This window comes from Felis catus, chromosome B3, assembly GCF_018350175.1.
Source record: "Felis catus isolate Fca126 chromosome B3, F.catus_Fca126_mat1.0, whole genome shotgun sequence".
Taxonomy (NCBI): Eukaryota; Metazoa; Chordata; class Mammalia; order Carnivora; family Felidae; genus Felis; species Felis catus.
In genome coordinates this window covers 4,565,944-4,579,767 of record NC_058373.1, presented here as the reverse complement: position 1 = coordinate 4,579,767, position 13,824 = coordinate 4,565,944, and the positions used below count along the sequence as shown (strand labels likewise).

Sequence of the window (13,824 nt, the reverse complement as noted above, 5' to 3'; positions counted from 1 at the left end):
GGAGGGGATCGCCCTCGCTGGGGTCTCCCCGGACCGGGAACCACACGGAGGGGGGAGAGTGGGGGGCAGGCCCGAGGTGGGCCGCTGCGGGATGCGTGATGTCGGACACCCAGGAGCGTCGTCCTCCAAAGGGCTGGGGTTGCAGCTTCAGGCACAGAGAGGTTGTGTGACTCGCCCAAGGTCACACAGAGAGCTAGTGGTGGTGTGTGGGGTGAGCTGCGGTTCTGACAGCTCTTCACAGGCCCCACTTTGCACGGCTGTGCCTGCAGGTCGGGAGCCACTGGAGCCCTGGGCACCAGGTGAGGGGAGGAAAATGTCCCCCCACCCCCGCCTGCCACGAAACACAGCTTCTCGACACTGCCGCCTCCAGGTCGCCAGTGCAGCCAGCCAGGCGTTGGCTCTCCAGGTCTGGGCTCAAGAGGGAACGCACGGGCACTGCGGGCCCCGGCGTGACGCCCAGACCGCACCCGCCCGGGACCCGGAGTTGGGGTGCCTTCCTTGCCACCCCTCCCCCCCCCCACGCCGGCCCCAAACGGAGGTCCTTCCACGGGCCTCGTCAGTGAATGAGAGGTCCAAGGCTCAGCGGTAGTGGCCTGACCGAAGTCAAGTAGCTGCTAAGTTACGGGACCGGGATTCGAACCCAGCGGTCCGGATTTTTATGGCCTCAGGCCCGAGGCGGCCGTGTGTCCTTGGGCGAGTCGCTTTCCTCCTCTCGGCAGCCGGGCCGCGCGCCCCCTCCCGTCGTGGCCGCGCATGCTCACTCTTCCGCGGCGCCGGGAGGTGGCGGCGGGCGCCCCGGCTGCTTTGCATTGACGCCAGCACCCGCTGGAGGTCACCGCTGGGGGCTGGGCGCGGCGTGCTGCCCGCAAGACCCGGCCCGGAGCGCGGAGCCGGAGCCGCGCCGCCCGCAGCAGACCGGCGAGCGCAGCCGCTTCCGCGCTTCTCGACGGCGCGGCCCCAGACCCGGCTGGAGGCGACGGCTCTGTCCCCCACACGGCCGGCCGCGGCCTCGTCGCCCCGACGGGCGTCCTTCGACCCCCGCCCCCCCCCCACACCCCGCAAAGGCGGGAGCGCGCGGGCCAGTCTTCCCCGCCGCCGGCGCTCGGGCCAGGGGCGTTTCTTCGCGGGGCGGCGGCCCAGCGGGCGGAGCGGCGCGGGCTGCGGGCCCGGGGAGGCGGCGGCGGGCGCGGCGGGGAGCGCACCTCCCCCGGGGGTCGCGCCGCCCCGCGGCCAGGGCGGTGTCGCTCGCGCGGCGCGGACTTGCCCGCTCCCGGGTTGGGAGAGCGCAAATCTCCTCCCCCGAAATTCCCCGGAAGCGCGGCGCGGCCAGGCGAGCGCGGCGATGTGAGGGAGGCGGCCGGCGGCTCCCGCCTCAGGAAGGGCATGTTCGGAGGGGCGGCCGCGGCGCGCCGCCCGCCCCAGCGCCCCCTCCCCAGCGCCGCCGCCGCCGCCGCGCCCGCACCGCGATAAAAGGGGCGGCCGCACTTCCTGACGCGAGACCCGCGCTCGCCGCCGCCCGCCCAGGCGGCGATGACACGGCGCCCGCGGCGGCCCCGAGGCGCCGGGCGGGCCGTTTGCTGACCGGATCGCGGCTGCCCGCCAGCGTGTCCGCCGCGCCGCCGCCAGCATGGGCTGCGCACCGAGCATCCACATTTCCGAGGGCCGGGCGGCGTACCACGGCGGCAAGGAGGCCGAGGACGCGCCGGGCGCCGCCGCCGCGCCGCCGCCGCCCGCCGGGCCGCGCCTCCCACCCGGCCAGAAGACCACCGCCTCGCCCGGGGCCCGCGGTGCCGGCCTCGCGGAGTCCGAGCCTCGCGACGGCAGCGGCAGGAAGGTAAGGGGCGCCGGGCGGGCGGCCGGGGCGGGGGAGGGCTCAGGGGCTGCGGTCCGCGGTCCGCGGCGAAAGTCGGGCCCGGCCGGGCGGCAACTTTCCCGCGGCGGGGCCGGGCGGGGCGCCCTCCCGGGCCGCGTGCCCTCTCGCCGGGCTTTGGGTCACTTTGACGGGCGCCAGCGCCCGCTGGCCGGGGCAGCGTCCCGAGGGCAGACCGAGCCGCGCGTCCTCGGACCCTCCTCGGTAGGGTTGCGATCGGGACGCCCTCCGAGCCGCGGCGTCGGTTCCCGGGACCCGTCCGAAGTCTCAGCTGGCAGGGCCCGCCGTGAACTTGACCGGGGCGCTCGAGTCAATTCGCCTTCCAAGAGCGGGGAACCCCCGGGATGTGGTGGCGCGCCCCAGAAACGTTAAATCAGCGTGAACTTTGTTCTTTGGGTTCTCGTGATGTTAAGGGAAGGGCGGCTAGCACTGGGAAGCCGAGGCGCTGGGTCCTACCACCCTGTTTTGTTTTCCCCTCCGTCAGCTTTGCACATGCATGCGGTTGCAATTTCCCAGTTTCTTTGGGACTATTAAAATGTAATCTGAAGCCACAACAGCTCTGCTTCAATGCACACGTATTTGAGGTTCACGGTTATTAGCATACGTGGTGTATTTAAAGCATATGTAATGAGAAAATACTATTAGACACGCGACGTTTGAAGCATTCAGCAGAACAAAGTTAATTTTTTATTAAGTAGTCTCACTAGGACATTTTGTGACTGTTTTTCAGAATTGTGTGTCTTCTCCGGCGTGTATCGCCTTGGCTTATGTTTTGTCAAAGTTTCTGGGCTTTACTGTTTGTTAAGATTTTTCTAAAGGGACAATAATGGAAAAAAGGGAAAAGATGTTCATGAAGACACACAGAGGCGGCTTTCCAGTTCTTGGATTTGAAATTTTAGAGCTGGAATTCGTGCATTTATGTTTAATTAGACCAGAAGAAAGAATTCTGCTGTGCATGGCCTCAGAGTGTTGATCATCCTCCCCTCTCGTTGCGGCTGCTTTTTAAAAGTCATTTGCAGAATTGTCTGGATTTTCTTGCTCACCGGAGATGGCTAGACCTCCCAAGTTTGATACCGTTTGTTCACTTTCTGTGTTAAATTTCTAGCAGTCGTCCACGACGCTCTTTCTATACGAAACTGAAAAGTCTTTTTCTAGTGTTGCGTAACCTAGCTGAAGTGATTTCCCCACCCCTCCAGTACCCTCTGTGAAAGTCTAACTTTGTTCTGATTAGCAGAGGTTGGGATTCCTTCTACAGATTGTTGAAGACACCTGAGATGGTTTTAGGCTGTTAATCCAAGCTGCTCTTAATATCCGTGTGATGCTTCTACTTTAAGCCTACCTCATTGGCTTAAAAAAAAGCATTACACAAGTGAAATTGAATATGGAATTAACAAGGGCTTTCACATTTTTGACCCACATCTAATATTGGTTATCTTGCATTAACTAATAATGACCTTTTAGGTCACCAAACCAGCACTTGTAGAAAGAGGCCCTGTGTCTTACTGGCCTTTTTATGGTGGTGTAGGTGTCCTAAAATTCACCTGTGTGTCTTGTTAGTATCTCCAGGGTAGCAGCTATGTTCTTCTGCTGTCCACAGTGTCTGAAGAGCCCCTGATTTGAGTCTTACATATTCTGTCCCATTGTCAGACCACTGTCTTGAGTTGAGGCCCAGAAAGATAGCGTGCATCGTTACAGTGCCTAATCCATTGGCATGCATATAGTAGGTGCTAAATGAATGTGTCGAACTTGTTCTTTATGGTTAACTGAATGATGAAGCTTTTCAGTCACTGGAATTTTATTCCCTAAAACCTCCAGTATACGGTTTAAGGTAATATTAGTATTTCCAGAGGAGGAATCCCATTATAAATAACAACACCACAACCACAGAAATGCTTGTTATTCACAAACTGTACATGTGTTGATACACATCTCAGTTACAGATATTTGTATTTAGGCATTTCAGGTAATAGGGCAGAGGTAAATATCAGCATGTTTTATTTTTTAACAGGATGAATCTTTTACAATGAAGTATCAAATGTACTCTGGAAATCTAAAACTACGTGTTTAGAGAAGATAAGCTTCCAGTAATTTAGCAAACTCAAGTCGTTATACGATTAATTTGAGTTCCTTTATAATTAAAACACTAAGATCCAATTTTGGCTCATTGAAAAATGTTTTGTCTTAAATTTCAAAAAGAATTTCATTGGGGAAGTTTTTGTATTTTACTAGCCTACATAGGAAACATCAGTTCATCAAAACGCTCGGGAGACGGATAATCGCGTTTTCAAATTAATTACGCAGCGCATCCCCTACACCGTAGTGTACCCCCCATGTGTTCCCTGAGCAGTTTGTTGACCGTTAATAGGTATTAAATGAAAAAAAGGAGCCATGTCCAAGTGAGTGTGGGCAATACTGGCTCAGACTAAGTTTATGCAGGATTTGTCAGAAAACTGAATTTCCTAAAATACGCTGGGAATCGCCAAATGGCGTTCAGAGTGTCAGCAGTTCCCAAACTTGTTTGGTTATAGAGCCTTTTTATTGAGGTATGTCTTGGGCCACATGTTAGGACATGATCCCTCACATGATCCCAATATTCAAAGTACAAGAAATATACTGAACATTAAAACATAGTAAATGTAATTTGCTTCTTAATGATTCCAAAGGTACTTCAGGGCCTTGGAATATATTAGGCTGGGTCATCTTTATGAACTTATTTAAGTATTACTAAAAACGTTCTGTTTACTCATTTCGGGAGTTACAGTCTATGTGGTGACAGATAATGAATGCTGTCTTCAGTTTGAACACTTAGAGTTTCGTTTGGTTTTTAATCAGCGTGAGCTTTAACTGTAACATTTCCATATTTTCTTGTCAGCCTTTGGATTAATTTGGTTTTCCCTCTCCTTAGCTAGGACTCGAGTTGACCTTGAAAGATTTGAGCGTGGGGGCAAGAGTGTCAGAGGAGAGCCTAGGCCCCCTCCTTTTTGCAAGCGCCCCCTTGCACTGCTATGATCCATGCCTCCCCCCACTCCCTGTCCCCCACCATTTGTCACTAATCAGTTCTGTGAGGATGGCAGTCACGTCTGTTTTGTTCACTGCTGCCCCCCCCCCCCCCCCCCCCCCCCCCCCCCCCCCCCGTAGTGGGCCTTCCACAGACATCTGTTGAATTAAGAATTGTGTGAACCAGGCCATTGAAGTGGAAAATGCACCCAGCCCATATAAAGGAAATAGAAACCGGTTTTAACTAGAGTGGAGGCTGAAGGATTTAGATTTGGTTTTATGGAAGTTTCTGGTTATTGCCCCTTAGGAGCATTTATACCAGGGAATAATATATTTCCACCCTGGTGAGCAGGGTAGATCTCCCTCCACAGATTTAAGGATTAGTGCAGCTGGGCGGGCAGTACACAACAGGTGACAGTAGTGTGGCTCTCCACTAACCTGTCACCAAGGGTTGCTGGCTTTAGCACTCAGAATCCGCTCACACGGACTCTCCGTTCTGTCTCTAGTCTGCTTCTGTCCTTCCCTTTTCCTTCGCCCGATTTTCTCTGATTTTTCACTACCTTCCCCTTCTTCCCTTCTTCCTCAAAACTGGCCAAACTAACCAGCCTGCTCATCCAGAGTTTAGTAGTTTCTTGGTGTTTCTTAGCCATGGAATAAAATTTGTCACCTGCTCTTAATGTACAGAGTGCATTAATGAAATTTTTATATTTCCCTAACTGAAGCAAATTTCTGTTTGTGTGATCTGCCTGATTTCCCCTCCCCCCCCCCCCCCATTAGGGGTCACTGATTCTTGGTGGATTATGGAATGATTGAAAGTTTCCTTCTCAAAGTGTAGTTGACAGAGTGAGACCTAACTTTCTTTCCTGGAATGAGTAACTGTCATTTATCTCTGTGGCTCAGGGCCATCCCTTCTCTCATCATTGTGTCCTTAAGCCTTTTGGTATATAGAATCTTATTATCTGGCTAGGACTGGCTGTAAAGATAATGCTTTTTATATTTTCTCGAACTCTTATTATGTATATGATACTTTGCATGCATATTCTAAACTGTTCTAGCGCTGTCCTTACCCTGTAACTTGAAGCGTGTTTCTTAAGATAGATGTTTTGAGTGTCACAACTCTTATCAGCCCAGACTGGTGCTGGGCTAGTCTAGACCCTCCTTGTGAGGGCTGGGATGAGGCCTGTGGTCCCTTCTGGCACAGATGCTCCCTGTGAAGTGGCTCATGACACTGGTTTTTCCCCTTGTACCAGAAGGTTCGTGATGTGAGTGTACAGGGTGAGGCAGATGTCTCAGGATAACCTAAAATGCCTTAAAGGACAGATTTTTTTTTTTTTTTTTTTTTTAATTAAAAATCAAAGAGCCGAGGGAGAAGTTGCTTAGGACGTGAGTAATCCTTTGGTCTTGTCCAAGGTCAGTGGCTTCAGCCTGGTTTCTCAATACCGTGAAGCGTGGTAGGAGGCCCGGACTCGGAAGTTCCTGGAGTGCAGACTACTCATAGACGCAATACCCACCGTTCCTTGGATGCTTTTGATGTTGTGGGCATTGTGCTGCATGTATGTATTACCGATGTTATCTCATGTAATCCATGCAATCCTGGGAGATGACTGGGTGTCGTTTCCCGTTTGCAGATAAGACGCTGTAGGTTGGAAACTCACCCACGCTTTTACGGTTAGGCATATACAGTTAGGGATTCAAACCCATTGCTCCTGGGCTGTTCTCTGTTAACTCCCTCTCTCCGTTACATTTCCCATCCTCGGCTTTCTGCCAGGCTGCAGGTGTCACAGGTCCACCTGGGTTTTGAGCAGGCGTCCTGAATGCACATTATCAGGGTTTTGTTAAGTCCTGACTTGCTGGGGAAATTGACTCAGCCCTCCCTCGGGTTCCCGCTCTCCTGAGAGTCGCAGCCATATTTGGCCCTGCCCCGGCTAACTCCCGAAGTCAGACGTCTGTGGGGCCCTCTAATTTGTTCTCTTTGCTCTCTGACAAGAGTTGGCAGGCATCCCTCGGGAGTCCTTTTCACCCTCCCTTCCTCCGGCTCAGGCTTCAGGTGGCCTTCCTTAGCCAGGAGCCCCCTCGGAGCTATTTCTTCCCATCAGCCTTTGCCCAGAGCACCACACTCCCCACCCCCAGCTCTGCATGTCTGCATCTTCAAGGCCCAGCTGAAATCTTTCTTGAGCCTCTGGTTGTACTTGAACTCTCTTTTCTCTGCTCTTAGATCTTCCCCTGTAGGCCGAGTAGGCCTGGGAGATCTGTCCTGAGCCTCCTGCTGGATTACAGGCCTCTTGAGGACAAGGACTCTGTCCTGGTTTCATTACATTTCCCAAAGTGGTTGGCACACTCAGTGAATGTTTGGATAAATAATACACCCGTCTCTAAGGCCGAAAGGGCTTTCGTTCACGTTCCACAGGTCTAGTTCACCTTGTCTAAATTAACAAAAAGTGTCGGGGTGTGTTGTATGTGCTTTAACAAAAAGCCAAAATACCCTGCAGCCAGTGATTAATGTGCGGGGTGGTTACTAAAAGCTTTTGCCTTCAATTTTGGCCGTGTTCGCGTTGAGCAATGTTCCTGGGTCCCCTCCTTCTGTTCTCCTGTGGTTCTGCTCTGGAAAGGAGAGTGGCGGAGCGTCTTGTCAGAGAAGTGTTGTGACAAGTTTTGTGTTGCAGTGTCTTAGGCACCGTACGCAGGTTGTCCGTCCACCCAGATGGGAAGGATGTCACAGAGGTCCCTAAGGTTTGAAGATGGCCTCAGAGAGCTCAGTGTGCGGCCTGCCAGTGCTTTTGTTCTGAATGGGTTTGGAGTAGATTTGGGGTGTTGAGTCGCGCTGTTTCACTGTCTGCTCGTGTCTCTTGCCCGCGCTGCTAGCGACCGTAGCCCCTTCAGCTCCTGTCACTCTGCTCGTGCGACAGCCCAAAGAGCTAGTGGCACGTGGGCAGTTTCCATGTGGCCTTCAGCCTTTTGGAGATGATGGCAGCTCCCCAGTGAGGTGTGTTTGAAGGAACCCAGGAAGAAGCGCCTGAGACCTTCGCTTTTAGGTCCAGCTCCGTCGGGCACCTGCTGTGTGATATTTGCCAGATTCTGATCCCAAGTTTCCTCAAGTGTAAATGAGGCTAGAATACCCAGGTTTTGGTGAGGATCACTTAAAATAATTGGTGTAAAAGTGTTTTGCAAACTCCCAAGGCACTATCACATGTAAGGATTGATCTTTTTCTTTCAGTCACCTTTCTCAAAGGCAGACTTTGCTGATATAGGTCTTATTTAAAAAAATTTTTTTTAATGTTTATTGTTGAGAGAGAGAGAGACAGCATGAGCAGGGGAGGGGAGACACACACACACACACACACATACACACACAGAATCCAAAGCAAGCTCCAGGCTCCAAGCTGTCCGCACAGAGCCTGACGCGGGGCTCAAACCCACAAACCATGAGCTCATAACCTGAGTCGACGTTGGACACCTAACTGACTGAGCCACCCAGGTGCCCCAAATAGATCTTATTTTTTAAAGCCGGTCTCTTCCATTTGAAAATATATTTTTGTCCTTTGATATTGTGAAAATTTTCAAACCTACAGCAAAGTTGAAAGAATGTCTACCCCCTTCTCCCTGCCTCCTAGATGCTGCAGTGAATGTTTTCCTTTATTTGCTTTGTCACATCTTTCTGTGCCTTTGTCCATTGCAATCTGTTTTATTTTTGCATGCATTTCAAAGTTCCACATATCAGTATACTTAATCTGTGAACACTTCAGTACACCTATCACTTACTAGAGTTCAGAATTTGTTTGTTTGTGGGGCCCCCGGATGGCTCAGTTGGTTAAGCATCCGATTTCGGCTCAGGTCATGATCTCATGGCTTGTGAGTTCGAGCCCCGCGTCAGGCTTGTTGCTGACAGCTCAGAGCCTGGAACCTGCTTCAAATTCTGTGTCTCCCTCTCTCTGCCCCTCCCCTGCTCATTCTCTGTCTCTGTCTCTCAAAAAATAAATAAATGTTTAAAAAAATTTTTTTTAATTGTTTTGTTTTGTTTTGAAGTAGGCTTCACATCCAGCACAGAGTCCAATGCAGGGCTCGAACTCACTCTGAAATTAAGACCTGAGCTGAGATCAAGAATTGGAAGCTTAACCAGCTGAGCCACCCAGATGCTCCCAAAATGCTCTGTCAGCACAGAGCCGATGCGGGGCTCGAACTCACAAACTGCGAGATCACGACCTAAGCCGAAGCCAGATGCTTAACCGACTGAGCCACCCAGGCGCCCGTTTCCTTTTTTTTTTAAGTTTATTTATTTTGAGAGAGAGAGAAAACATGTGGGGGGGGGGGAGGGGCAGAGAGAGAATCCCAAGCAGGCTTCACGCTGTCAGTGCAGAGCCCGATGCAGGGTTCGAACTCAGGAACTGAGAGTTCATGACCTGAGCCAAAGTCTGATGTTTAACCGCTTAATTGAGCCACCCACGCGCCCCATAAATTTGTTTCCTTTTTGTTTGACAAATGTATGCACCATCTAAATGCAGATTTCTGCCCAGATGCGGAATACTACTGTGCCCCCAGCAAGTTCTCAGGTCGTGCTCCTTCCCCATTCCTAACCCCACCTACCAGCAGCCATTGATGTGATTTTTAGCCATTATAATTTTTTTTTTTTTTTTGGCCTATTCTAGGCTTCATAGGAATAGAATCTTAAAACATGTATTCTTTTGTGTAAGGCTCCTTGCACTCAGCCCAGTATTTCTGTGATTGGTCTGTGTCACATGCATCAGTAGCCTGTTCTTTTTCTTGCTGAGTCGTATTCTGCTGTAGGACTCCATCCCATTCCACTTCTCCATTCTCTTGTGATGGTTAACAACAGGGCTGTTTCTGATTTTTGGCGATTATGCATAAAGCTGCTGTGAATATTCTAGTAGAAGTTATCTTGTGGACATATGTTTTCATTTCTCTTGGGGAAATACCAAGCAGAGTTGCGGGATCATAGGATAGCTGTATGTTCAGCTTTTTAGGACGCTGCCTGACCTTTCCCGAGGTGGTTCTACAATTTCACACTCCTGCCAACAAAGGGTAGTAAAGGTTCGGTTGCTCCACATCCTTGCCACAGTTTGGTGTTACCAGGTTCCTAATTTTAGCCATCCTGGTGGATGTATAGTGGTTTCTCATTGTGGTTTTGACTTGCATTTCCTCGATGGCTAATAATTTTGAGTACTTTTTATGTGCTTATGGACCACTTATATAACTTCCTTTTTGAAGTTTTTAACACTTTTTTCTTAAAAGGAAATATAAATCCTTTCATGACCTCTGGGTAAGGAAGGGTTTATTAAACAACTTACACAAACGATGTACCAGAAAGGAAAGGGTTGATAAATTCAACTACCTTAAAGTACTTCTCATCAAAAGAGAGTGAAAAGGAGGGAAAGCCATCGTCTGGAAGAAGAAATTTGTAACACACAATACCAATAAAGGATGAGCACCCAGAATATACAGAACTCCTGCATGTCAATTAAAAAAAAAGACAGCCAGGTTGAAAAACAGTTAAAGACAGGAACAGGCCTGTTATTATAGAGGAAAACAAATGGCTAATAAACACATGAAAAGATGTTTGACCCCATTGGGGAAATGCAGATTAAAGCCACAGTGAAATAACATTTTACACCCATGAATTGGCAAACATTTAAACGCTTGACAGTATTTTGAGGCAATCTTCAACGTTGTAGGTAGAAGTATTTCATCCACTGGGGAAGACCATTGTCATTACCAGGTACGGTTGATTGTGTGACCCTGTGACCTAGCAGCCTCACTCTAGAAACTTAACACATGTGAGCTAGAAACATGCACAGGAATGTTCATGGTAGCGTTGCTTCTAATAACAAATGTTTTATTAAATATCCATCAACGATATAATGGATAAATAAGTTGTGAGGTACTCAAATATATCAAAAAGAGATATTTTATGGCTTTGGAAATGAATGGTTTATAGCTGTAGGTATCAACATAGGTCAATTTCAAAAACAATGTTGAGAGGAAGAAGTTATAGAAGAATTTATGAAGCACAGCTTTTTATTTAAAGCATAATAGCTAAACAGTATCTTATGTGGCAATAGATATGATATACACAGGGGTGCCTGGGTGGCTCAGTCGGTTAAGCGTCCGACTTCGGCTCAGGTCATGATCTCATGGTCCGTGAGTTCGAGCCCTGCATAGGGCTCTGTGCTGACTGCTCAGAACCTGGAGCCTGTTTCAGATTCTGTGTCTCCCTCTCTCTCTGACCATCCTCTGTTCATGCTCTGTCTCTCCCTGTCTCAAAAATAAAACGTTAAAAAAAATTTAAAAAAAAGATATGATATACACATAGATATCAAAGCTACAAAGAGAACCGAAGAAATAATTCCTATGAAATCCAGTTAGGCAAAGAAAGTTTAAGTACTAGAATGATTAGCAGATCAATTCCAGGGCCTAGTATAGAGGATGTCAGAGGACTTTGCCAGGCCCTGCCCTCAGGGCATAAGGAAAGGGGGGGCAGGCCTCTGACCTGGAAGTGAGGATTGCACCTGAGGGATGGAGAGGGTGTTTAGAGAACTGGCAGGAGCTAGATCTGGATTGGTCAAAAGGTGCAGAGAGAGCCCGGGTCAACCCCTTCCCCTCTGCCTGGTAAAGGCCGGGAGGACCTAGATAGGTACAGGATGGGGGATTGCCTGGGGTGGGAGGTGTTGGCTTGTTGCAGAATTTGAGGAACTTGACCATGTGTGGGAGGGAGGACCCAAAAGCCAGGGTGAAGAGGTTGTGAAGTCCATCCTACAAACCTTGACAACTCCTAAAGGCTTCTTGTTTTCAGCAGGGTCCTTATAAAATAAGCGTATTTTATGAAGGTGAAGGTTTAGGAGGAAGTTGTGAGGGGTGGGTGAGGGAAGGCAGGGCCTGGGGCTGTGGTTTGGGCACAAGATAAGACCGGGTATAATTCATGTCATGCAGTGGGTTGGGAAGGATGGAATGAGCAAAGGAAAAGCTGGTAGGCCAGAGGACAGATTGGATTTGGGGAGTGAGGGGTGCTGGCGGTGGAGGGTGACTCATTTTAGGGTTTACCAGCTTCGAAGTTGTGATAACATGTAGCCATTTGTATAGTGCTCAGTGGCTCACCAAGTGCTAGTTTTATATATCACCTCATTTGATGCTCCCCAAACTCCTGTGAGGCAGGAAGGGGGGATTTTATTGTCCCTGTTGAAGATCTAAAGAAGCAAAAACGTAAGAGATCAAGTAACGTACCCATGTTTGTGGTGAGCACTTAGAAGCAGGTTCACTGTGATAGCACAGGGCGGCAGCCAGAGGAAGGAGATGTGGGAAGTTTTGTTGTTGTTGGTTTCTGTTTTTTAATTTTTTATTTATTTTTGAGAGTGTGTGAATGGGGGAGGGGCAGAGAGAGGGAGACACAGAATCCGAAGCAGGCTCCAGGCTCTGAGCTGTCAGCACAGAGCCCGACGTGGGGCTTGAACCCATGAACTGCAAGATCATGACCTCAGCCGAAGTCGGACGCTCAACCGACTGAGCCACCCAGCCGTCCCAAGAGGTGGGAGATTTTGAGAAGCCTCGCTTGTCTCTTGATTCTGGATTTGTTTTATAAAAGTAAACTGTTACCTTTCCTTATTGTAAAAGTCATGTTCATTGCAGACAACTTGAAAAATAGGGAAAGGAGCAAGGATCACTGAAATTGCACAATCAGGAGATACTTCTCAGAAAATGGTGGTGTGTTTCCTATGTCCATGTAGATGACTTTAAGTAACTGTGATTAAAATGAGTTTTTGAACAGTTTTGTTCTTTAGCTCTAGGAAACATTTAACTATTATTTCCTCAAATGTCCCTCTTGCATTTCCTCCTTTCCTTCTACAGCTCTCTCCAGATGGTGGGTTTTAGACTCTTCTGGATCTGTCCTCTGTGTCTCTGCTTCCTTTTCCCATCTCTGTGCGGGAGTCCAGAGGGCTGCTGAGCCTGGGCTTGAGGCTCTCTGACTCAGCCCTCAAGGCCTCCTCGCTCTCTGGCCCCATGGAGCTCTTAGATCAGACAGTCTTTGTCTTCAAGATTTATGCTTTGTTCCCTTCATTACTGCTTATTCATGTGTTTTGGTTGCAGCGTATTCCCTTATCCTTTTGAGGATGTTAATTAAATGTACTTTATTTTTTAAAATTAATTGATTAATTAATTATAGGCTTTGTACCCAATGTGGGGCTTGAACTCATGGCCCTGAGATCAAGAGTCAGATAATCTGGGGCACCTGGGTGGCTCAGTCAGTTAAACATCCAACTTTGGCTTAGGTCATGACTTCGAGGTTCATGGGTTCAGGCCCGGCGTCGGGCTTCGTGCTGACAGCTCAGAGCCTGGAGCCTGCTTCGGATTCTGTGTCTCCCTCTCTCTCTGTCCCTCCTCTGTTTGTGCTCTCTCTCTTTCCCTCAAAAGCAAATAAATAAACATTAAAAAAATTTTTTTAATAAAAAAAAGTCGGATGATCTACCGACTGAGCCTGCCAGGTGCCCCAATTATGCACGCTTCAGTGTCCTAATTCTGATTGCTGTTCATTTAAAACACTTTTCTGAGGTGTAAATGCAGTAAGCAAAGTGTACAAAATCTTAAAGTGTACAGCTTGATAAAATTTTACCCACGTGTGCCGCATATAACAAACAGATTGAGATAGAACATTTCCAATACTCCAGAAGGCTGCCTCATGGCTGTTCGCTATTTTTTAGTATTTTTAACACTTAATATTATGAAAAATCTCAACTATACAACATTTCTTCTTTATTTCTTCCTTCCTTTCTTTCTTTCTTCTTCTTTCTTCTCTGTATTCATTGTGGGGCTTGAACTTACGACCTGGAGATCAAGAGCCACATGTTTTACTGACTGAGCCAGCCAGCTGCCCCAAATATGCAGCATTCCTGAAGGAGTTTTCCGGTGGACACTCGTATACCTAACTCTTGTATTTTCACGTTAGCATTTTA

The 13,824-nt window shown here is 49.1% G+C and overlaps 1 protein-coding gene across 3 annotated transcripts in view; it reads left to right on the top strand.

Moving 5' to 3' along the window:
* Window positions 1–1,472: 1,472 nt before the first annotated feature.
* PDE8A (phosphodiesterase 8A) overlaps window positions 1,473–13,824 on the top strand; it is a 153,820-nt gene continuing 141,468 nt past the window's right edge. For all 3 annotated transcript variants that reach the window (XM_023254886.2, XM_023254885.2, XR_006598806.1), the window contains exon 1: window positions 1,473–1,834. In XM_023254886.2, the coding sequence (XP_023110654.1) occupies window positions 1,628–1,834 (207 nt within the window). In that variant the 5' untranslated portion in view covers window positions 1,473–1,627. The remainder of the gene's footprint in view (window positions 1,835–13,824) is intronic.